General features: G+C 41.6%; 1 protein-coding gene across 4 annotated transcripts in view; it reads right to left on the reverse strand.

The window, feature by feature from the left end:
• Positions 1-364: 364 nt before the first annotated feature.
• Positions 365-25,639, reverse strand: part of RUBCN (rubicon autophagy regulator) — a 222,708-nt gene continuing 197,433 nt past the window's right edge. For all 4 annotated transcript variants that reach the window (XM_053710291.1, XM_053710290.1, XM_053710289.1 and 1 more), the window contains 5 exons: positions 15,193-15,431; positions 15,001-15,062; positions 14,634-14,787; positions 14,291-14,384; positions 365-708 (listed from right to left, as the gene is read on the reverse strand). In XM_053710291.1, coding sequence (XP_053566266.1) covers positions 575-708; positions 14,291-14,384; positions 14,634-14,787; positions 15,001-15,062; positions 15,193-15,431 — 683 coding nt within the window. In that variant the 3' untranslated portion in view covers positions 365-574. The remainder of the gene's footprint in view (positions 709-14,290; positions 14,385-14,633; positions 14,788-15,000; positions 15,063-15,192; positions 15,432-25,639) is intronic.

The raw sequence follows: 25,639 nt of genomic DNA on the forward strand, positions 1-25,639 counted from the left end.
CAGGGTTACAGAACTAGATTTGCCAATCAGTCTCTCACTTCAGATAGGTGAAAAATTACTTTTACAAAACATTCATACGTGCTTCTTAGAAGTAATAAATTCAATGTGTTTTGGTAAAGCAAAAAAATCTACAGCCATGCAGGCAGCAGGTCATAAAACAAGTAAGCAGTGTATCTTGTACACTTTCCTTGGTAGAAGGAGAAGCAAACCCTTGCAAACTAGATATATTTGCCAATAGTAGTTTTGATCAGAAATTGATAGTTACAAACAATTTTTAAATATTAAGAAAATATAAAAAATAAATACCTATAATATTTACGGTCATGCTTTCATTTTGATGAAAAGTAAAGAAACAAATACTTGATCATTTTACAAAACATATGTAATGCATGGCTATTGTGCAACCAAGTGATACTGTTTACATAAAAGAACCTTTAACACAAATGTTGAATTTTTTTAAGATACCGTTGGATCTCCTTGAAATTAAGCAGTTGGAACTTATGTTTGATGAATATATCCTTGGAAGTTTTTAGATCCTGCCTCTCACAATAGTTGTTGGAGATTTTTGTGTGGGCTATTGTTCCTCCTGGTCAGAGTTGTAGGCTTCTAGGCTTTGCCTGGCCAGCATATCTCTTCTTGCTCTCAATCGATCACACTTTGGACATTGATCAGATCGAAAGCAGTTTTTATGGTAGCAAGCTTTACAGTCTGTAAATGTGTAGAAAGACAATAAGAATCAAGTGAGGTTAGAAGAACAAATTCTCAACAAACACTCAAATTATTCTTCCTTCATCTGAACTACATGTAAATGAACCATTCTATACCACAAATAAACTATATACGAACTCCACAAATACATTTATTCATTATAGCAGAGAACACTAAACTTACAGTCTACATCTATGCCTCCTAAACCTGAATAACTCAAAATCTTGATATACCACAGCAACTAATCTAGATGCAAAATAATTACACAATTACCCCACCACCACCTAAATGACCCTAAACAGCTATGCATCTACCTACAAGCAAAGTAGTAAACTCAAACTTTCAATCAACAGCTATTCCATGTGCAACCAAACTAAATACAAACTCGGTATAATCATATCTGCATCTAAGCCACATCCAAACTTGCTATAAGCAACTCCTCTCCCACAAGTAAATAAGCTATGATCCCAATTTACAATAATCCCATCTGCAAATGCACTATATCCAAACTCTCATTACACAAAAACATTACCTGCAACAACCTTAACTCACCAAATAGGACTATCCAACCAGCTGAACTCTCAATATACAACTATCCCACACAGCTACAGTCAAATTCCAAATAATAAACTTGCAACCATACTTGCAATTAAGATATAGTCTACATACAAGATTTATAGTCTTACATTACAAGATACTCTACATACAAGATTTACCTACCTGAATTTAAGTCACAAATGGACACCTTTTCTCTCAAACTCTGATAGTGATCTATACAGGTATTAGTTTTGCATATTCCCTTATGCCTTTGTGAAGTAGGTAGAAACCTTAGGGCACCTCCCCTTTCTACATATACTCCATTCTACAAGTGTTTGTTTTGCTTCTACCTATTGGAGTAAAAGTGTGTAGGCTACAGCTCTGTTCTTGACCCCTTTCAGTACATTTGTGATTGGCTGATGGCTGTCACATGATACAGGGTGAGTGGAAATAGACATAACTATACTATTCATTTGAGGTTCAGACTAAGTGCTACTGCATTGTCTTTTTATCATGCATTTGTTGATTATGCAAATCTACTCTATTTACTGGTTCTTTATCCATTTTAGATATCTACTTGCAGTTTTCTTTACAACCAGGCAGACCTTAAACCTTGGTAGTTGACCCCACATCATGTTAATATTTATATTTGCAATGTATTATTGGACTATGAATTCCAATTATGTTCCTTCATTGTGTTCCATGTTCAGAACAGGTTGAAGGCTCTTTTGCACAGGTTTGTGGTACTTTATTTTGAAATGGAAGCATCCAAGATATTAGAAGATCCTTTCTCCGTCTCCTCAGGCTTCCCTGTGAGATGGATTTTGAGCACTAGAACACCTCACATTACCACTAGAGCACTCGTTTGCAAACCTGTCCCCAGGCCTCCCTGACAGGACAGATTTTCAGGATTACCTTGGGTGAGAGCAGGTTAATAACCATGGTTACTAATCAGATTATTATTTCACCTGTGCTCTAGTTCAGATATCTTAAAAATCTGTCTGGTTAGGGAGGCCTGAAGAGAGGTTTGTAAACCAGTGCACTAGAGAAAAGGCTTAAATATGCTAAAACATCTTATGAACAGCTGTCCAATTCCTTGCATAACTTCCCAAATTGATGTTGTTTCTTAGACAGCAGGTCTGTCCCCATCTATGCCTTTATAAGGGCTGCTTTAGAACTGAACCCCACTAGTCCATTAATGTCACAAGAAAATAAAATGTATACCGACCAACATACCAAATTATTCACACTCATAGCATTGACATATGAAGATCTGACCCAACAACCCGTTTCTGTGACTTTGGTCAATTAAAACACGGACAGGAAAAGGAGGTATGAAGGTAGACTATGCTAAGGATTCTGCCTACTCTTTAACATGGATGTAATCCATAATACTTTTAACAATGAGCAGTAAAAAAACAAAGAAACGTGTTGTAGTTCAGTTGGGTTTTGTTTTGCCCACTTAAGTACATATATTTACATTACAGATTTGAACATGTACAGATCTCATTTGTTTCAGAATGGCCTTTTTGTGCACCTGATTAAGTTACTACTAGATTTAGTGACTTATTCTTGCATACTATTAAAAGAACATGAAACCCATAATTTTACTTTCATCATTCAGATAAAGCACACCATTTTAAAAACCTTTCCAGTTTACTTCTATTATCAAATGTGATTATTTATCTTGGTTTCCTTTGCTGAAGAGGCAACACAATTCTACTGGGAGCTAGCTGAACACATTAAGTGTGCCAATGACGAGACAAATGTGTGTAGCCACCAATCACCAGCTAGCTTCCAGTAGTGTTAGATATGTACATATTCTTTTGCAACAAAGTAAATTTGAAAAACATAATTTATGTAAGAACTTACCTGATAATTTCTTTCATATTGGCAAAAGTCCATGAGCTAGTGACGTATGGGATATACATTCCTACCAGGAGGGGCAAAGTTTCCCAAACCTCAAATGCCTATAAATACACCCCTCACCACACCCACAACTCAGTTTAACGAATAGCCAAGTAGTGAGGTGATAACATACAAAAAGAGGAACTGGAAATATAATTGTGCTTTTATACAAAAAAACATAACCACCATAAAAAGGGTGGGCCTCATGGACTCTTGCCAATATGAAAGAAATTAATTTATCAGATAAGTTCTTACATAAATTATGATTTCTTTCATGTAATTGGCAAGAGTCCATGAGCTAGTGACGTATGGGATAGAAATACCCAAGATGTGGAAGTCCAGATGAGTCACTAGAGAGGGAGGGATAAAATAACAACAGCTATTTCCACTGAGAAATTAAATCCACAAAATAATTAAGTTTTTCTTAAAAAAAAACTTAAATCAAAAGCATGAGAATCAAAAAGACAGCTGCCTGAAGAACTTCATCAGAGACATATAAAAACAACAACGACGTTTTGGTCAGAATCTGACCTTAATCATGTTATACATTCTGACCAAAACGTCGTCGTTTTTATATGTCTCTGATGAATAAAAGGTAATAAGAATACTCCAAGCTGGTGCTGCTTCTACTTTGTTACTATACCCTATTGGGGTTAGTGCATGAACCCCACTAGCGTGCACCTTTGGTCTGGTTGGTGAGTGCTGGGTTTCTCATTTACATTGATACCAACCAAAGCATGAACAAAACGGTGAATATTAGGAAGTTTAAACAATCTTTCTAGGAAATTAAACAGAAAGAACAGAGATTTGGCCCTTCAAAAAAATTGCAGACAAACTTATCCAAACGATCCTGAAAAAACTGTAAAATCCTAGGAATTCTAAAAGAATGCCAAGAGAATTTATGAGAACACCATAAAATATAGGTTTTCCAAACCTGATAATACATGTTCCTTGAAACAGACTTATAAGGCTGCAACATAGTGATAAAAACTGAGTCAGAGAAACCTCTATGACTAAACACTAATCAATTTCCATCCCATCCAATTAGTAATTTGAGATCCCAGTGGAAAAAAACAGAATTTATGCTTACCTGATAAATTACTTTCTCTTGCGGTGTATCCAGTCCACGGCTTCATCCTTTACTTGTGGGATATTCTCATTCCCTACAGGAAGTGGCAAAGAGAGCACACAGCAGAGCTGTCCATATAGCTCCCCCTCTAGCTCCACCCCCCAGTCATTCGACCGAAGGTTAGGAGAAAAAGGAGAAACCATAGGGTGCAGTGGTGACTGTAGTTTAAACAAAAAAAAATGTATTTACCTGACTTAATTGTCAGGGCGGGCCGTGGACTGGATACACCGCAAGAGAAAGTAATTTATCAGGTAAGCATAAATTCTGTTTTCTCTTGCAAGGTGTATCCAGTCCACGGCTTCATCCTTTACTTGTGGGATACCAATACCAAAGCTTTAGGACACGGATGAAGGGAGGGAACAAGACAGGTACCTTAAACGGAAGGCACCACTGCTTGCAAAACCTTTCTCCCAAAAATAGCCTCCGAAGAAGCAAAAGTATCGAATTTGTAAAATTTGGCAAAAGTATCCTGTGAATACCAAGTCGCTGCCTTACAAATCTGTTCAACAGAAGCCTCATTCTTGAAAGCCCAAGTGGAAGCCACAGCTCTGGTAGAATGAGCAGTAATTCGTTCAGGAGGCTGCTGGCAAGCAGTCTCGTAAGCCAACCTGATGACGCTTTTCAGCCAGAAGGAAAGAGAGGTAGCAGTCGCTTTCTGACCTCTTCTCTTACCAGAATAAATGACAAACAAGGATGATGTTTGTCATTACACCAGGTAAGGTGAATCACACTGTAAAGCAGACAATTCTGAAACTCTTCGAGCAGAAGATATAGCTACCAAAAACAAAACTTTCCAAGATAATAACTTAATATCTATGGAATGTAAAGGTTCAAACGGAACCCCTTGAAGAACTGAAAGAACTAGATTAAGACTCCATGGCGGAGCCACAGGTTTATAAACAGGCTTGATTCTGACTAGAGCCTGAGCAAACGCTTGAACGTCTAGTACCTCTGCCAGACGCTTGTGTAAGAGAATAGACAGAGCAGATATCTGTCCCTTTAAGGAACTAGCTGACAATCCTTTCTCCAATCCTTCTTGGAGAAAAGATAATATTCTGGGAATCCTAATCTTACTCCATGAGTAACCCTTGGATTCACACCAACAAAGATATTTCCGCCATATCTTATGGTAGATTTTCCTGGTGACAGGTTTTCTAGCCTGAATCAGAGTATCTATAACTCACTCAGAGAAACCACGCTTTGATAGAATTAAGCGTTCAATCTCCAAGCAGTCAGACGCAGAGAAACTAGATTTGGATGCTTGAATGGACCCTGTATTAGAAGATCCTGCCTCAATGGCAGTGTCCATGGTCGAACAGATGACATGTCCACTAGGTCTGCATACCAAGTCCTGCGTGGCCACGCAGGCGCTATCAGAATCACCAAAGCCTTCTCCTGCTTGATTCTGGCGACCAGACGAGGGAGAAGAGGAAACGGTGGAAAGACATAAGCCAGATTGAAGGACCAAGGCGCTGCTAGAGCATCTATCAATACCACCTTGGGGTCCCTGGACCTGGATCCATAGAGAGGAAGTTTGGTGTTCTCACGGGACGCCATCAGATCCAATTCTGGAGTGCCCCATAGCCGAGTCAGCTGAGCAAAAACCTCCGGGTGGAGTTCCCAATCCCCCGGGTGAAAAGTCTGATGACTTAGAAAATCCGCTTCCCCACTCCTGGGATGTGAATTGCTGAGAGATGGCAGGAGTGATCCTCCGCCCACCTGATTATTTTGGAGACTTCCTTCATCGCTAAGGAACTCTTCGTTCCCCCCTGATGATTGATGTAAGCTACAGTCATGATGTTGTGCGACTGAAATCTGATGAATTTGGCCGCAGCTAGTTGAGGCCATGCCTGAAGCGCATTGAATATCGCTCTCAGTTCCAAAAATGTTTATCGGGAGAAGAGATTCTTCCCGAGACCATAGGCCCTGAGCTTTCAGGGAGTCCCAGACTGCACCCCAGCCTAACAGACTGGCATCGGTCGTTACAATGATCCATTCTGGTCTGCGGAAACATGTTCCCTGAGACAGATGATCCTGAGACAACCACCAGAGAAGAGAGTCTCTGGTCCTCTGGTCCAATTGTATCTGAGGAGACAAGTCTGCGTAATCCCCATTCCACTGTTTGAGCATGCACAGTTGCAGTGGTCTGAGATGTATTCGAGCAAAAGGGACTATGTCCATTGCCGCTACCATTAATCCGATTGCCTCCATGCACTGAGCTATAGATGGCTGAGGAGTGGAATGAAGTACTCGGCAAGTAGCTAAAAGCTTTAACTTTCTGACCTCCGTCAGAAATATTTTCATTTCTACCGAATCTATTAGTGTTCCCAGGAAGGGAATCCTTGTGAATGGGGACAGAGAACTCTTTTCAATGTTCAACTTCCACCCGTGAGACCTTAGAAAGGCCAGTACAATCTCCGTGTGAGCCTTGGCTCTGGGAAAAGACGACGCCTGAATTAGGATGTCGTCTAGATAAGGCGCTACTGCTATGCCCCGCGGTCTTAGCACCGCCAGAAGGGAACCTAGCACCTTTGTGAAAATTCTGGGAGCAGTGGCCAAACCGAAGGGAAGAGCCACGAACTGGTAATGCTTGTCCAGAAAAGCGAACCTGAATTTTTTGCCGCTAACTTAGCTAATTGCAAGGCGGCATCCGTGATAAAAGAATTAGCCAGCTTTAGAGCCTTAATTCTATCCATAATTTCGTCGTATGAGGTCTCCGTCTGGAGCGACTCCTCCAGCGCCTCAAACCAGAAAGCCGCTGCAGTAGTTACAGGAATAATGCAGGCAATGGGTTGGAGAAGGAAACCTTGTTGAATAAAAATTTTCTTAAGTAAACCTTCTAATTTTTTATCCATCGGATCTTTAAAAGCACAACTGTCTTCAATTGGTATGGTTGTGCGCTTAGCAAGAGTAGAAACCGCTCCCTCAACCTTAGGGACCGTCTGCCACGAGTCCCGCCTGGGGTCATTTATTGGGAACATTTCCTTAAAAATAGGGGGGGGGAACGGGACAAAAGGGACACCTGGTCTATCCCACTCCCTAGTAACAATATCCGCAACCCTTTTAGGGATCGGAACCGCATCAGTGTATACAGGGACCTCTAGATACTTGTCCATTTTACACAATTTCTCTGGGACCACCATAGGATCACAATCATCCAGAGTGGCTAATACCTCCCTAAGCAATACGCGGAGGTGTTCCAGTTTAAATTTAAACGCTAATGAATCTGATTCTGCTCGCTGAGAAACCTTTCCTGAGTCAGAAATTTCTCCTTCAGACATCAAATCCCTCACCGCCACTTCAGAGTGTTGTTAGGGTACATCAGATAAACCTCCCAAAGCTTCTGACTGCTCATAATCTGTTCTTAAAACAGAGCTATCACGCTTTGTAGGAAAAACTTGCAGTTTGGATAGAAATGTCGCAAGGGAATTATCTATGACTGTCGCTAATTGTTGTAATGTAATAGGGGCCAATGCACTAGAGGTACTAGGCATCGCTTGCGCGGGCGTAACTGGTGGCGACACATGGGGAGAGGAAGGCGGGCTATCCTCGTTACCTTCCGTCAAAGAATCATCTAGGGCTACATTTTTAAGTGACACAATATGATCTTTAAAGTGTATAGACACATCAGTGCACTTGGAACACAATTTTAGAGGGGGTTCCACCATGGCATCTAAACACATAGAGCAAGGTCTCTCTTTAGTGTCAGACATGTTTAACAGACTAGTATTATTCACAAGCAGGCTTGGAAACACTTTATTCAAATAAAATTTACAATTTGAAAAAAACGGTACTGTGCCTTTAAGAAATAAAAAGCGCACACAATTTTACCAAACCGTGAAAATTGATCCAATCTCTCTGAAATTTTTACCATATGAGCCTAAGGCTTTGAAATGATTGCACAAAGATTAACCCCTTAATGCCCAAACCGGAGCAACCTAAAGCTGACAACCGGTTAATAAACTACAGCACCTTGCGCCTACCTGCCCCTGGGGATTAGTTTTGTGGAAAACAAGCTTCTTTGGACCCTCCACGTGAAGCTGCATGAAACTGTCTGCAATATCAACTGCGCAACTGAGGCGCGAAATTTAGGCCCCCTCCACTCCGGAGTTGTGGGGCCTTCAAAATCCCAAATAGGTGTCTAAACATATGCCATGTGGAAGATAACCCCATATAACACACCAAAGTGCATAAAAAACGTCTAAAAAACGTCTATGAGTATTTTTTCCTATTAAATAATCGATTGCCCTGTAACAGTGTCCACCAGCCTATTGAGCCCTGTTAAGTAAGCCTTCCTTCTATACTGAGTCTCAGAACATGGCTTACCTTCCCCACATGGGGATTCTTGTCAGTCTTCTAGCATTACTGAGTCTTGTCTCGAAAAAGATGACTGAACATACCTTATAGCAGTTAAGCCTGCAAACTGTTCCCCCCAGCTGAAGTTTTCTGGTACTCCTCAGTCCTGTGTGGGAACAGCAATGGATTTTAGTTACAACATGCTAAAATCATTTTCCTCTTAGCAGAATTCTTCATCACATTTCTGCTATAGAGTATATAGTACAAACCGGTACCATTTAAAAATAACAAACTCTTGATTGAAGATATAAAACTACAAATCAAACACCACATTCACTTTACCCTTCCGCAGAGTGGCCCTGCTGTCAGAGCCGGCAAAAAGAATGACTGGGGGGCAGAGCTAGAGGGGGAGCTATATGGACAGCTCTGCTGTGTGCTCTCTTTGCCACTTCCTGTAGGGAATGAGAATATCCTACAAGTAAAGGATGAAGCCGTGGACTGGATACACCTTGCAAGAGAAATAACCCCTAAAACAAGAGGGCTGGCCAAAGAGAAAGCGGCCAAGGATGGCAACTGGACATCTGAATAAGATCCACATACCAAACCTGTGAGGCCATGCTGATGCTATCAGAAACACATGAGACTATTCCAATATGATCTTGGAAATCACCCTTGGAAGAAAAATACAGAGGCGGAAAGATGTAGTCAGGTTGCAAAACCAAGACACTGCTAATGCATCCACCATTTCTGCCTGAGGATCCCTGGACCTGAAAAGGTACCTGGGAAATTGAGAAAACACATCTGTATAGAGATACCACTCTCCCGGATGTAAAGACTGACGGCTGAGATAATCCACCTCCCAAATGTCTAAACCTGAAATAAAAATCGTAGAAATTAGACAGGAGATGAATTCCATCTAAGAAGGTATTCTAGATACTTCTTAATCATCAAATAGGGACTTTCAGTTCCTTAGCAATTAACATATGCCACAGTTGTGATATTGTCTGTCTGAAAGCAAAATGGAAAGTTCTCTCCTAAAAGAGGTCAAGCCTGTAAAAACTCTGAAAATAGCACAGAGTTCTAAAATATTGATTGAAAACCTCGCCTCTTGAAGTTTCCAAACCCCTTGTGCTGTCAGAGACCCTCAGTCAGTTCCCCAACCTGTAAGACTCGCTTACATTAAGAATACAGTCCACAAAGGACGAACAAAAGGAAGACCCCTGAAAAAAACGATGATAGTCTAATCACCAAAACAGAGAGAGTTGAGTGTTAGGATTTAAGAATATCAACTGTGATATCTGAAAACAATCCCTGCACCACTGATTCAATATGCAAAGCAAAAGAGGTCTCAGATGAAAAACGAGCAAAGGGAACCACGCCCGATGCTGCAGTTATGAGACCTAAAACTTCCATGCACATAGCCACTGAAAGGAATGTTCTAGACTGGAAGTTTGACAGGCTAACGCCAATTACAAATTACTTTTGTCCGATAAAGACAAAGACATGAACACAGAATCCATCTAGAAACCCAAAAAGAGGTGACCCTTGTCTGAGGAATCACGAAACTCTTAGGTAAATTAAATCCTCTAACCATGTTTTGAAGAAACAAAACTAGTTGATTCATGAGAGATTCCAGTAAAAGAAAAGATTAAGCCAATACCAACATACCATCCAAATAAGGAAACATCACAATACCCTACTGTCTTATTACAGAAAGAAGGGCACCCAGAACCTTTGAAAAAGATTCATAAAGCTGTCACTAGACCAAATGGAAAAGCGACAAATTGGTAAAGCTTATCTAGAAAAGAGAATCTCAGAATTCACAAGTGGTCTTAATGAAATAAAATATGAGGATAAACATCCTGTAAAATGAAGTGGACATGAAATGACCTTGCTGAACAAAAAGGCATAATAGTCCTTATAATCGGCAACTTGAAAGTTGAGACTCTAACAAAACAATATAAAGTCTTCAGATCGAAGATTGGACTAAATAAACCTTTCTTCTTTGGGACAAAGAATAGAATTGAATAGAAACCCAATCCCTATTCCTGCTAAAGAACTGGTATAATCACTTTTGAAAAAAATTCACAGAGTGTACTGAGAAAGAAAGATTCTTCCCATAGAAGGTCTCATTCTAAAAATCTATTCAAACCCTAAGAATAATATAGATTTTGGACTGAGTTCATCCAAAAACAATCTAATCTGCCCCCCACCAGAAGAACTGGTTTGAGAACCGCACTTTCATGCAGACTAACACAACTAGTAATTATATATAGTTTTTCTCCCAGAAGGATTAAAAAAAAAAAAAAAAAGCGTTTTCAGTGCTTACATTCGGAGTTAACCAAATTAGCAGCTGATAAAAAACAGTTGTTATTATTACCCAAATAAATGGTACAGAATAAATTGACCTCAAAAGGCTGAAGGGCTGTATTAACCCTGCCGGGATATGAATCTATGACCCTTGGATCTAGAACAAGCGTTTGTAGTCAGGACATTCACCAACTGATCTACATCACCGGACTAAAAATAGGGCAGAAAAAACTATAAACCTCCAAATAGTGGAGATAAAAGAAATCAAACAAATTATTATCCTAACAAGCTAGAGATAATAAAAAATATTTGAAATAATAATCATACATATAGTAAACATAATAAAATGAATACATAAGAAATAAATAATCAGAGTTATATACTTGTAAATCTAAACTGTTAACTGTTCAACAAAAGGTTGAGAGAACACTAATATCAGCCACAGATAAAGCTGAGCTAAAAATATAAAAACAGTACGTAAATATGCTCTACTAAGGTTATATTCAAACTCTAAAGAATCCTAAAAATAAGTACCAATTTCCATAGAAATAGTAGTACAGTCCCAAAAGGGAATCAGGATAAACCATTCTTTAGAACATAATACTGGAATAGTATCTTGAATAGGAAAAAAACCTCAGGAGCAATTAAAATCCAGATTTTAAAATAACATACGGCTAGATTACGAGTTTTGCGGTATGGGTGAAAAAGCAGCGTTAAAGCTCTTTTTCACTACCGCTGGTATTACGAGTCTTGCAGGTTTAGGGACACCGCACACTTTTTTGGCCATAACACAATGTAATTACCGCAGCTTTCAAAAAGTCCTTTTTCAATGTGACTTCCTTTGCGCCGGTATTACGAGTCTGCCTGGGAGGCTAAAAAGTGAGCGGTACATCTTATAACTTCAAGATCCATAACGTAAACTGAAAGTCAGTAGTTATGGGTTTTATGCTACAACGCCGTAACATAAAACTCATAACTAAAGTGCTAAAAAGTACACTAACACCCATAAACTACCTATTAACCCCTAAACCGAGGCCCTCCCGCATCGCAAACACTAAAATAAAATTATTAACCCCTAATCTACCGCTCCGGACATCGCAGCCACTATAATAAACATATTAACCCCTAAACCTCTGTACTCCCGCATCACAAACACTAGTTAAATATTATTAACCCCTAATCTGCCGCCCCTAACATCAATGCCACCTACCTACATTTATTAACCCCTAATCTGCTGCCCCCAACGTCGCCGCCACTATACTAAATTTATTAACCCCTAAACCTAAGTCTAACCCTAACTCTAACACCCCCTAACTTAAATATAATTAAAATAAATCTAAATAAAACCTACTATCATTACCTAAATAATTCCTATTTAAAACTAAATACCTGTAAAATAAACCCTAAGCTAGCTACAATATAACTAATAATTACATTGTAGCTAGCTTAGGGTTTATTTTTATTTTACAAGCAAGTTTGTATTTATTTTAACTAGGTAGAATAGTTACTAAATAGTTATTAACTATTTACTAACTACCTAGCTAAAATAAATACAAATTTACCTGTAAAATAAAACCTAACCTGAGTTACATTAACACCTAAATTAAATGAATTACATAATTAAATTCAATTACCTAAACTACAAAAAAACAAAGCACTAAATTACACAAAATAAAAAAAAGAAATGAAAAAAAAAAAGAAAAAGAAAGACCCTTAAAAGGGCCTTTTGCAGGGCACTGCCCCAAATAAATCATCTCTTTTACCTGTAAAAAAAAATACAACCAACCCCCCAACAGTAAAACCCACCACCCACACAACCCACCCCCCAAATAAAATCCTAACTAAAAAAAACTAACCTCTCCATTGCCCTGAAAAGGGCATTTGGATGGGCATTGCCCTTAAAAGGGCATTTAGCTCTTTTTCAAGTGCCCAAACCCTAATCTAAAAATAAAACCCACCCAATAAACCCTTTAAAAAAAAAAACTAACACTAACCCCCGAAGATCCACTTACAGTTTTGAAGACCGAACATCCATCCTAAACGAAGCTGGGAGAAGTGGTCCTCCAGATGGGCAGAAGTCTTCATCCAGACGGCATCTTCTATCTTTATCCATCCGGTGTGGAGCGGCTCCATCTTCAAGACATCCGGCGCGGAGCATCCTCTTCTTACGACGACTCTTCCAGAATGAAGGTTCCTTTAAGTGACGTCATCCAAGATGGCGTCCCTTGAATTCCGATTGGCTGACAGAACTCTATCAGCCAATCGGAATTAAAGGTGAAAAAATCCTTTTGGCTGATCCAATCACCCAATAGGATTGAGCTTCAATCCTATTGGCTGATCCAATCAGCCAATAGGATTGAGCTCGCATTCTATTGGCTGATTGGAACAGCCAATTGAATGCAAGCTCAATCCTATTGGCTGATTGCATCAGCCAATAGGATTTTTTCACCTTTAATTCCGATTACCTGATAGAATTCTATCAGCCAATCATAATTCAAGGGACGCCATATTGGATGACGTCACTTAAAGGAACCTTCATTCTGGAAGAGTCGTCGTAAGAAGAGGATGCTCCGCGCCGGATGTCTTGAAGATGGAGCCGCTCCGCACCGGATGGATAAAGATAGAAGATGCCGTTATGCAAAAGAAAGTTAAAACATTTTGGTGCAAAACCAACACCAGAAAATGGCACAACTCATAAACGCGATTTTGTGCCAAAACATCTAAAGTCAACAAAGATGCAAGGAATTACGAAATTTGCGTAAAATAAAGCGCCAAACCATAGCTGAGAGTGTCTTAAACAATGATACATACTTACCGAAAGACACCCATCCACATATAGCAGATAGCCAAACCAGTACTGAAAACTATCAGCAGAGGTAATGATATATAAGAGTATATTGTCGATCTGAAAAGCGAGGTAGGAGATGAATCCCTACAACCGATAACAGAGAACCCTTGAAAAGATTTCCCGCAAGAGAAACCGCAAAATCAATAGGCGATACTCTCTTCACATCCCTCTGACAAACACTGTACTCTGAGAGGAATTGGGCTTCAGAATGCTTAGAAGCGCTCATCATAGAAGAAATCTTAAAAATCAAGCACAAACTTACTTCACCACCTCCATAGGAGGCAACGTTTGTAAAACTGAGTTGTGGGTGTGGTGGGAAGTGTATTTATAGGCATTTGAGGTTTGGGAAACTTTGCCCCCTCCTGGTAGGAATGTATATCCCATACGTCCCTAGCTCATGGACTCTTGCCAATTACATGAAAGAAATAGAAGTGAATTTAAGTGTCTTAAAATGACATACTCTGTCTAAATCATGCGTTTCATTTTGATTTTCCTATACCTTTAAGTGACATCACCACATTATAAATATAACTTTTTATCTCAAATGTTCTTACCTTCACATCTCCGACATTTACTCAACTCGAAAGGGAAGATCACATCATCTTCATTCTGGCAGAATTCGCATATGAAGCCCTTTGCTTGACATAACTACACAAAGAGTTAAGAACACAAGAGAAATGTAAAACCACCAATAAAACATAGCCATATAGAGTAAATGCTTAAACTAAATATGGGTGTCATTAAGACACCAAGAAGTGTGAGAGACTGAAAGATGTAGTAATTATTGACCAACTACATCTGTATCAAATAGTGGTTAAGAAATATACAGATGGGGAGGGCAGAGTATGACAATTATTTGTATTTTTTTCTGAATATCCTTACAGAGGAAGTTCTCACCATGCATTTATCAACATGCAGCGTGCCAGCTTTGACTAACTCCTTTAGAAGTAGTACCAACTCTCCCTTCTTTATTGCAGTAAGGTCACTTAAGGAGAAGAGATGGAGATCCTCAGTCAAGTGTCCAGGGACAGTGTCATATGACTCTAGGATGCTGTACAAAGATTAAAATAAACAGCTATAAAAGACACAACAACAAATTATTTGAGTAGATGGAAGGGATAAATACTATCTGGGCGGTATTTTAGAACAAAAAAGTGCTAAAATTCCCTATTTTAGATTTGTTTTCATATTCAGATAATTCAATATTAGACAGTATTGACTACTGAAGGCTGATTTAGAAGACTGGTCCAAAACACACACTTACCCGTTGGCCAATCTGCAAGTTTTGAACAAATTCTTCAAGTGTACCAGCTGAACCCTCAACAGCTGTAAAGATAAAGATAGGAGAGGATAGCTAACATGAGACATTATCATATAATGTTATCTTTATAGTTCACAAACAAATGGGTAGGTTTTCAGCCTAAGTTATAAATAGATTTATAGATATGACACATACCCGAACTTGCTCCAGTGCCTTAACTTTCCTGTAAAGTGCGCTGTTTACATCCTGTAGGTTGAACAGTGGATCACTCCAGATTTTTGTTAGAAGATCTTTGGAGAAGTTGCTGACATAATATTTACTGAAATCCCATTTCCTCAGGATGCGTCCAGGGATAACAGAGAGTGCATTTTCATGGCAACACTGACAAAAGTACTTGCCCAAATACTCACAGTACCGGAGCCTTTTAATATAATCTGTAGGGTAAGAAAAAAGTGGTAATGAGAAGATATAAAAAAGGAAATTTATGCTTACCTGATAAATTGATTTCTTTTACGATATACCGAGTCCACGGTTTTCATCCTTTACTTGTGGGATATAATCCACCTGCTAACAGGAAGTGGCAAAGAGCACCACAGCAGAGCTGCTATATAGCTCCTCCCTTAACTCCTCCCCCCAGTCATTCGACCGAAGGTATAGGAAGAGAAAGGGAAAAACTAACAAGGTGCAGAGGTGACTGAAGTTTATTAAAAAAAAAAAAAAAAAACCCTGTCCCAAATGACAGGGCGGGCCGTGGACTCGGTATATCGTAAAAGAAATCAATTTATCAGGTAAGCATACATTTCCTTTTCTTTTACAAGATATACTGAGTCCACGGTTTTCATCCTTTACTTGTGGGATACCAATACCAAAGCTTTAGGACACGGATGAAAGGGAGGGACAAGACAGGAAACTAAACGGAAGGCACCACTGCTTGAAGCACCTTTCTCCCAAAAATAGCCTCAGAAGAAGCAAAAGTATCAAATTTGGAAAATTTGGAAAAAGTATGAAGGGAGGACCAAGTCGCAGCCTTACAAATCTGTTCAACAGAAGCATCGTCTAGTGGAATGAGCCGTAATCTTTTCAGGAGGCTGTTGTCCAGCAGTCTCATATGCCAGGCGGATGATGTTTTTCAGCCAAAAAGAGTAGTGACCGGCTTGCGAGCCTGAATCAAGGTATCAATGACCGGCCCAGAGAAACCCCGCTTAGATAAAATCAAGCGTTCAATCTCCAAGCAGTCAGCTGCAGAGAAATTAAATTTGGATGTTGAAACGGACCTTGAATGAGAAGGTCCTTCCTCAATGGCAGTCTCCACGGTGGCAGAGACGACATGTCCACTAGATCTGCATACCAAGTCCTGCGTGGCCACGCAGGTGCTATTAGAATTACTGAAGCCCTCTCCTGTTTGATTCTGGCAATCACACGAGGAAGGAGAGGAAACGGTGGAAACACATAAGCCAGGTTGAACGACCAAGGTACTGCTAGAGCATCTATCAGTACAGCCTGGGGATCCCTTGACATGGACCCGTAACGTGGAAGTTTGGCATTCTGTCGAGATGCCATCAGATCCAATTCCGGTCTGCCCCATTGATGAATCAAGGCTGCAAACACCTCCGGATGGAGTTCCCACTCCCCCGGATGAAAAGTCTGACGACTTAGAAAATCCGCTTCCCAGTTCTCCACTCCTGGGATATAGATCGCAGACAGATGGCAAGAGTGATTCTCCGCCCATTGGATTATCTTTGATACTTCTATCATCGCTAGAGAACTCCTTGTTCCCCCTGATGATTGATATATGCCACAGTCGTGATATTGTCCGACTGGAATCTTATGAAATTGGCCGAAGCCAACTGAGGCCACGCCAGTAGCGCGTTGAATGTCGCTCTCAATTCCAGAATATTGATTGGCAATTGAGACTCCACCTGAGTCCACACCCCCTGAGCCTTCAGGGAATTCCAGACTGCACCCCAGCCCAGGAGGCTGGCGTCTGTTGTTACTATTACCCAAAATGGCCTGCGGAAGCACATCCCTTGGGACAGATGGTCCTGTGACAACCACCAACGAAGAGAGTCTCTGGTCTCTTGGTCCAGATTTATCTGAGGAGATAAATTTGCATAATCTCCATTCCACTGACTGAGCATGCACAGTTGTAGTGGTCTGAGATGAAAGCGAGGAATGGAACTCTTGTCTGTGGAACTAGTGAACTCTTTTCTACATTCACTTTCCAACCGTGAGTTCTTAGAAATGACAACACGATGTCCGTGTGAGATTTGGACAATGATAAGTCGACGCCTGGATCAAGATATCATCCAGATAGGGCGCCACCGCTATGCCTCGTGGTCTGAGAACCGCTAGAAGAGACCCTAGAACCTTTGTGAAGATCCTGGGAGCCGTGGCCAACCCGAAAGGAAGGGCCACAAACTGATAATGTTTGTTCTGAAATGCAAATCGCAGGAATTGATGATGATCCTTGTGGATAGGAATGTGAAGATACGCATCCTTCAAATCCACGTGGTCATGTATTAACCCTCCTGGATCATTGGCAAAATTGTACGAATGGTCTCCATCTTGAACGATGGGACTCTGAGAAACTTGTTTAGACACTTGAGATCTAAAATTGGTCTGAAGGTTCCCTCTTTTTTGGGAACCACGAATAGATTTGAATAGAACCCCTGCCCCTGTTCCAGATCTGGAACTGGGCAAATTACACCCATGGTGTAGAGGTCTTTTACACAGCATAAGAACGCCTCTCTTTTTGTCTGGTCTACAGACAACCGTGAAAGATGCCCAGGGATCCATTACATCCCTTGCCCAGGCCTGAGCAAAGAAAGAGAGTCTGCCCCCTACTAGATCCGGTCCCGGATCGGGGGCTGCCCCTTCATGCTGTTTTGGTAGCAGCAGCGGGCTTTTTGGCTTGTTTACCTTTATTCCAGGCCTGGTTAGGTCTCCAGACCGACTTGGATTGAGCAAAGTTCCCTTCCTGCTTAGTGGAGGAAGAGGAAGCAGATACTCCTTTAAAATTTCGAAAGGAACAAAAATTATTTTGTTTACCCCTCATCTTGAGGGACTGGTCCTGAGGTAAGGCGTGACCCTTACCTCCAGTAATGTCAGAGATTATTTCCTTCAGCTCAGGCCTGAATAGGGTCTTACCCTTGAAGGGAATAGATAAAAGCTTAGATTTAGATGATACGTTAGCCGACCATGACTTTAGCCATAACACTCTGCGCGCCACAATGGCGAAGCCTGCATTTTTCGCTGCTAATTTTGCAATTTGAAAAGAAGCATCAGTCATAAATGAATTGGCTAACTTAAGAGCCTTAATTCTATCTAAAATGTCCTCTAAAGGTGTCTCTACCTTCAGAGACTCTTCCAGGGCGTCAAACCAAAAGGCAGCTGCAGGAGTTACTGGAACCATGCAAGCTATATTTATTTATATATTTATCCATGGGGTCTTTAAAAGCACAACCGTCCTCAATGGGTATAGTTGTACGCTTAGCTAGAGTAGATATAGCTCCCTCCACCTTAGGGACCAATTGCCAGAAGTCCCTCATGGTGTCAGATATAGGAAACATTTTCTTAAAGTTAGGAGGGGGAGAAAACGGTATACCTGGTCTATCCCATTCCCTCTTAACAATTTCCGAAATTCTCTTAGGAACCGGAAAAACATCCGTGTAAGTAGGTACTTCTAAATATCTGTCCATTTTACACAATTTTTCTGGGGGAATTGTGATAGGGTCACAATCATCCAGAGTCGTCAAAACCTCCCTGAGCAACATGCGGAGGTGTTCTAATTTGAATTTAAAGGACATGTCGTCCGAATCTGTCTGAGGTAATAAATTTCCTGACTCTGAAAGTTCTCCCTCAGACATAAAATCCCTAACCCCCAAATCAGAGCATTGTGAGGGTGCATCAGAAAAAGCCACTAAGGCATCAGAGGGTCCAGTATTTACATTAATATCTGACCTATGACGTTTACCCTGCAAACCTGGCAGTTTAGATAATACCTCTGTAAGGGTAGTAGACATAACTGCAGCCATATCTTGCAAAGTAAAAGAAGTAGACGCACTAGAAGTACTTTGTGTCGCTTGCGTGAGGTTGTGACACTTGGGGAGAATTAGATGGCATATTCTGATTCTCTTCAGACTGAAAACCATCCTGAGGCATACTTTCCTTGCTTAAAATATGATCTTTACAGTGTAAGGCCCTTTCAGTACAAGAAGGACACAATGTAAGAGGGGGTTCCACCATGGCTTCTAAACACATAGAACACTGACTTCCCATGTCAGACATATTGTACAGACTAGTAATAACAGCACAAGTCGTTTCCAATCTTTATTATATGTGAAAAAACAATTCAGCAAAAAAACGGGTACTGCGCCTTTAAGAATAAAAAGTGTACACCGTTTTTGCAAAGTCGTTAAAACGTTATACAAAATGAGTAATTTTGATATTTGAGCCTAATGTACAATCGGATATTGCACCACAAGTAATAGGAGAGTTAAATCTTAATTTGAGTAAGTTTAGGCAGTAAAAAACGTTTTGCAGTCAAATTACACTTAACTTGATTCTGCACCTCGCCACAGCTCTGTTGTGGCGCCTACCTGCCCCCAAGACCTGCTAAAACGATCCGGTCCCACTCCAAAACACAACCTCACAGTCTGGTCCCAACCGTAGCTAATGGCTGCTGTACTCTCCAGAAATTAACTGCGCACTGAAGTGCGAAATTAGGCTCCACCCATCATGTCTGATGAACCAACAATCTTAAGAAAACCGCATGGGAAGCGTCTTAAACAAGAAAAGACAAATGTACACACAGCTTTTTTTCTGCAATGAACATGCCATGTGAACCCCTTAGAAAAAAATAAATTCTGCCTCAAAAAGCCCCATATTCGTTAACATTAGGCGTTTCCTAGGCTGCCCCAGTGTCTAAAACCACATAGCCCTTAAGTATCCCATGTTACCTCTAGAATGGGATAATTATACCCAGGTTACTACAGTACCACCCTTCTTTTAATAAGGAATACTGTTCACCCTCTCCCCGCATGGGGAATATGTCAGCCAAATTCTAATATACCAGGTCTCCTCAGAATGTAAATGACTGCACATACCTTAATACTGCTTGCAGCAAGAAACGGTCCCCCATACTGAAGATTTCTCCTGTACTTCCTCAGCAAATCTTGTGGGAACCAACATAGATCTTAGTTACAACTGCTAAGATCATCAGACTCATGGCATGATTCTTCTTCTCTGTCATGCCTGAGGAAAAATAGTACTCTCCGGTACAATTTAAAATAAAAAAAATCTTAAGAAAAACTAAAACTATCATTTTATCACCACATAAACTTTACCCTTCCTATTGCTAGCATAGGCAAAGAGAATGACTGGGGGAGGAGTTAAGGGAGGAGCTATATAGCAGCTCTGCTGTGGTGCTCTTTGCCACTTCCTGTTAGCAGGAGGATTATATCCCACAAGTAAAGGATGAAAACCGTGGACTCGGTATATCTTGTAAAAGAAATACAAATGGTTCAGCACACCTTACAAAATTATTTTTATTTATATTACTTCTTAGGGGTGCAGCCAACCAACCAAATAATTACACAAACTAGAATATTGGCGCACATTCACTTCTATATTATCAAAACATTTTAAATATTGCAAAAATCACCTAAGCTCATATATTAAAAATGGGATCTTAGTTACACAATCCTATAATATAAAAGGCCAAGTGTGTTTGTCCGAAGCTGTCATGCGCAGTAGAGACAGCACGAGGACAAACACACCTGGCCTTACCTCCACGAAAGTGGGCGCGGCCGGACGGGAGCGAGGCCGGGCACGGTCGGCGCGATAGATGGGAGAGAAATAGAAAGAGAGGGGGAGAGACAAAAATATATAGGAAAGAGCTAAAGAGAAGGGAAAGAACAGAAGAGAGGGGGGTGAGAGAGCAAAATAGAGGGGAAAGAGCAAAATAGAGGGAAGAGAGAGAAAAAGAGGGAGGAGAGTAAAAGAGAGGGGGAGAGAGAAAATAAGAGAGGGAAAGAGAGCAAAAGAGAGGGGAAGAGAGAGAGCAAAAGAGAGGGGGGGAGTGGGGGGAAAGAGAACAAAAGAGAGGGGGGGAGAGAGACCAATAGAGAGGGGAAGAGAGCAAAAGAGAAGCGAGAGAGCAAAAGAGAAGCGAAAGAGCAAAATAGAGGGAAGAGAAAGAAAAAGAGGGAGGAGAGAGAGTAAAAGAGAGGGGGAGAGAGAAAATAAGAGGGGGAAAGAGAGAGCAAAAGAGAGGGGGAGAGAAAAAATAAGAGGGGGAAAGAGAGCAAAAGAGAGGGGAAGAGAGAGATCAAAAGAGAGGGGGGAGAGTGGGGGAGAGAGAACAAAAGAGAGGGGGGAGAGAGACCAATAGAGAGGGGAAGAAAGAGAGCAAAAGAGAGGGTTGGAGAGAGAGCAAAAGAGAAGCGAAAGAGCAAAAGAGAGGGGGGAAGAGAGAGCAAAAGAGAGGGGAAATAGCAAAATAGAGGGAAGAGAGCAAAAGAGAAGGGGGAGAGAGAGCAAAAGAGAGGGGGAGAGAGAGCAAAAGAGGGGGAGAGAAAGCAAAAGAGAGGGATGGAGAGACAGAGCAAAAGATAGGAGGGGAGAGAGTGCAACAGAGAGGGGGGAGAGAGTGCAAAAGAGAGGGGGAGAGAGTGCAAAAAGAGGGGAGAGAGCGCAAAAGAGAGGGGAGAGAGCGCAAATGAGAGAGGAGAGAGTGCAAGAGAGAGAGCGCAAAAGAGAGGGGGAAAGAGAGAGCGCAACAGAGAGGGGGAGAGAGAGAGCGCAACAGAGAGGGGGGAGAGAGAGCGCAACAGAGAGGGGGGTGAGAGAGCGCAAATTAGAGGGGGGTGAGAGAGCGCAAAAGAGAGGGGGAGAGAGAGCGCAAGAGAGAGGAGAGAGAGAGCAAAAGAGAGGGGAGAGAGAGAGCAAAAGAGAGGGGAGAGAGAGAGCAAAAGAGAGGGGAGAGAGAGCAAAAGAGGGGAGAGAGAGCAAAAGAGGTGAGAGAGAGAGCAAAAGAGAGGAGGGGAGAGAGTGCAACAGAGAGGGGGAGAGAGTGCAAAAGAGAGGGGGAGAGAGTGCAAAAGAGAGGGGGAGAGAGTGCAAAAGAGAGGGGGAGAGAGTGCAAAAGAGAGGGGGAGAGAGTGCAAGAGAGGGGGAGAGAGCACAAAAGAGAGGGGGGGAGAGCACAAAAGAGAGGGGGAGAGAGCACAAAAGAGAGGGGGAGAGAGCACAAAAGAGAGGGGGGAGAGAGCAAGGGGTGGGACCGCTGTACTGCACACAATGGCCCATGTAAATGGGCTTTAAGACTAGTATGGCCATATTTTGCTTAAGCCAGTCACCAACTTACAAGGTGTCCCAACATTGACTGGTCCTAACATTGCAATGTGCTGCCTTTAGGAGCTATAACATTCCTGCTTCAACTATGCATTGAAGAATGGCCAGAGAGGCTCATTCTTCAATGCATAGTTAAAGCAGGAAAAGAGAGCAGACAATACAAAAACTCTTAAAGCAGAAGAGATAGCGAAAAGAAAGTAGTTGAATGTCCAGAGAATACATAGACTCAAAAGGAGGAGCCTGAAAAATCTTAATTGAGACTCCAAGGAGGAGAAAAACAGAATTTATGCTTACCTGATAAATTAATTTCTCCAACGGTGTGTCCGGTCCACGGCGTCATCCATAACTTGTGGGAATATTCTCTTCCCCAACAGGAAATGGCAAAGAGCACAGCAAAAGCTGTCCATATAGTCCCTCCTAGGCTCCGCCCACCCCAGTCATTCGACCGACGGACAGGAGAAAAAAACAGGAGAAACTATAGGGTGCCGTGGTGACTGTAGTTAAAGAAAGAAAATCATCAAACCTGATTAAAAAACCAGGGCGGGCCGTGGACCGGACACACCGTTGGAGAAAGTAATTTATCAGGTAAGCATAAATTCTGTTTTCTCCAACATTGGTGTGTCCGGTCCACGGCGTCATCCATAACTTGTGGGAACCAATACCAAAGCTTTAGGACACGGATGAAGGGAGGGAGCCAATCAGGTTACCTAAACGGAAGGCACCACGGCTTGCAAAACCCTTCTCCCAAAAATAGCCTCCGAAGAAGAAAAAGTATCAAATTTGTAGAATTTGGCAAAAGTGTGCAGGGAAGACCAAGTCGCTGCCTTACATATCTGATCAACAGAAGCCTCGTTCTTGAAGGCCCATGTGGAAGACACAGCCCTAGTAGAGTGAGCTGTGATGCGTTTGGGAGGCTGCCATCCGGCAGTCTCATAAGCCAATCGGATGATGCTTTTCAGCCAAAAGGAAAGAGAGGTAGCAGTAGCTTTTTGACATCTCCTCTTGCCAGAATAAACGACAAACAGAGAAGACGTTTGTCTGAAATCCTTTGTTGCTTCTAAATAGAACTTCAAAGCACGAACTACATCTAAATTGTGTAACAAACGTTCCTTCTTTGAAACTGGATTCGGACACAAAGAAGGCACAACTATTTCCTGGTTAATATTCTTGTTAGAAACGACCTTTGGAAGGAAACCAGGTTTAGTACGCAAAACAACCTTATCTGAATGGAACACCAGATAGGGCGGATTACACTGCAGAGCAGATAACTCAGAAACTCTTCAAGCAGAAGAAATAGCAACCAAAAACAGAACTTTCCAAGATAACATCTTGATATCTATGGAATGTAGAGGTTCAAACGGAACCCCTTGAAGAACTGAAAGAACTAAATTCAGACTCCAGGGAGGAGTCAAAGGTCTGTAAACAGGCTTGATCCTAACCAAAGCCTGAACAAAAGCTTGAACATCTGGCACAGCTGCCAGTCGTTTGTGTAACAAGACAGATAAAGCAGAAATCTGTCCCTTTAGAGAACTTGCTGATAATCCCTTATCCAAACCTTCTTGGAGAAAGGAAAGGATCCTAGGAATTTGATCTTACTCCATGAGAATCCCTTGGATTCACACCAACAGATATATCTTTTCCATATTTTATGGTAAATTTTTCTAGTTACAGGTTTTCTGGCTTGTACCAGAATATCTATCACAGAATCCGAAAACCCACGCTTAGATAAAATCAAGCGTTCAATTTCCAAGCCGTCAGCTGGAGAGAAACTAGATTTGGATGTTCGAATGGACCCTGTACTAGAAGATCCTGTCTCAATGGTAGCTTCCATGGTGGAGCCGATGACATATTCACCAGGTCTGCATACCAAGTCCTGCGTGGCCACGCAGGAGCTATCAAGATCACCGAGGACCTCTCCTGTTTGATCCTGGCTACCAGCCTGGGAATGAGAGGAAACGGTGGAAACACATAAGCTAGGTTGAAGGCCCAAGGCGCTACTAATGCATCCACTAGAGTCGCCTTGGGATCCCTGGATCTGGACCCGTAGCAAGGAACCTTGAAGTTCTGACGAGACGCCATCAGGTCCATGTCTGGAATGCCCCATAATTGAGTCAACTGGGCAAATATCTCCGGGTGGAGTTCCCACTCCCCCGGATGGAATGTCTGACAACTCAGATAATCCGCCTCCCAGTTTTCCACTCCTGGGATGTGGATCGCAGATAGGTGGCAGGAGTGATCCTCCGCCCATTTTATGATTTTGGTCACTTCTCTCATCGCCAGGGAACTCCTTGTTCCCCCCTGATGGTTGATGTAAGCAACAGTCATCATGTTGTCTGATTGGAATCTTATGAATCTGGCCTTTGCTAGTGGAGGCCAAGCCCTGAGAGTATTCAATATCGCTCTCAGTTCCAGAATGTTTATCGGGAGAAGAGACTCTTCCCGAGACCATAGATCCTGAGCTTTCAGGGAGTCCCAGACCGCACCCCAGCCCACTAGACTGGCGTCGGTCGTGACGATGACCCACTCATTCCCTGGGACAGGTGATCCTGGGTTAGCCACCAACGGAGTGAGTCTCTGGTCTTCTGATCTACTTGAATCACTGGAGACAAGTCTGTATAGTCCCCATTCCACTGTTTCAGCATGCACAGTTAATGGTCTTAGATGAATTTGTGCAAAAGGAACTATGTCCATTGCTGCAACCATCAACCCTACTACTTCCATGCACTGAGCTATGGAAGGACGTGGAACAGAGTGAAGAACTTGACAAGCGTTTAGAAGTTTTGACTTTCTGACTTCTGTCAGGAAAATCTTCATTTCTAAAGAATCTATTATTGTCCCTAAGAAAGGAACTCTTGTCGACGGAGACAGGGAACTCTTTTCTATGTTCACCTTCCACCCGTGAGATCTGAGAAAGGCCAGAACGATGTCTGTGTGAGCCTTTGCCTTTGAAAGAGACGACGCTTGTATCAGAATGTCATCCAAGTAAGGTGCCACTGCAATGCCCCTTGGTCTTAGAACCGCTAGAAGGGACCCGAGTACCTTTGTGAAAATCCTTGGAGCAGTGGCTAGCCCGAATGGGAGAGCCACAAACTGGTAATGTTTGTCCAGAAAGGCGAACCTTAGGAACTGATGATGATCTCTGTGGATAGGAATATGTAGATACGCATCCTTTAAATCCACGGTAGTCATAAATTGACCCTGCTGGATTGTAGGTAAAATTGTTCGAATGGTTTCCATTTTGAACGATGGAACTCTGAGAAATTTGTTTAGAATTTTTAAATCCAGAATT

Source organism: Bombina bombina, chromosome 4, assembly GCF_027579735.1.
Source record: "Bombina bombina isolate aBomBom1 chromosome 4, aBomBom1.pri, whole genome shotgun sequence".
Taxonomy (NCBI): domain Eukaryota; kingdom Metazoa; phylum Chordata; class Amphibia; order Anura; family Bombinatoridae; genus Bombina; species Bombina bombina.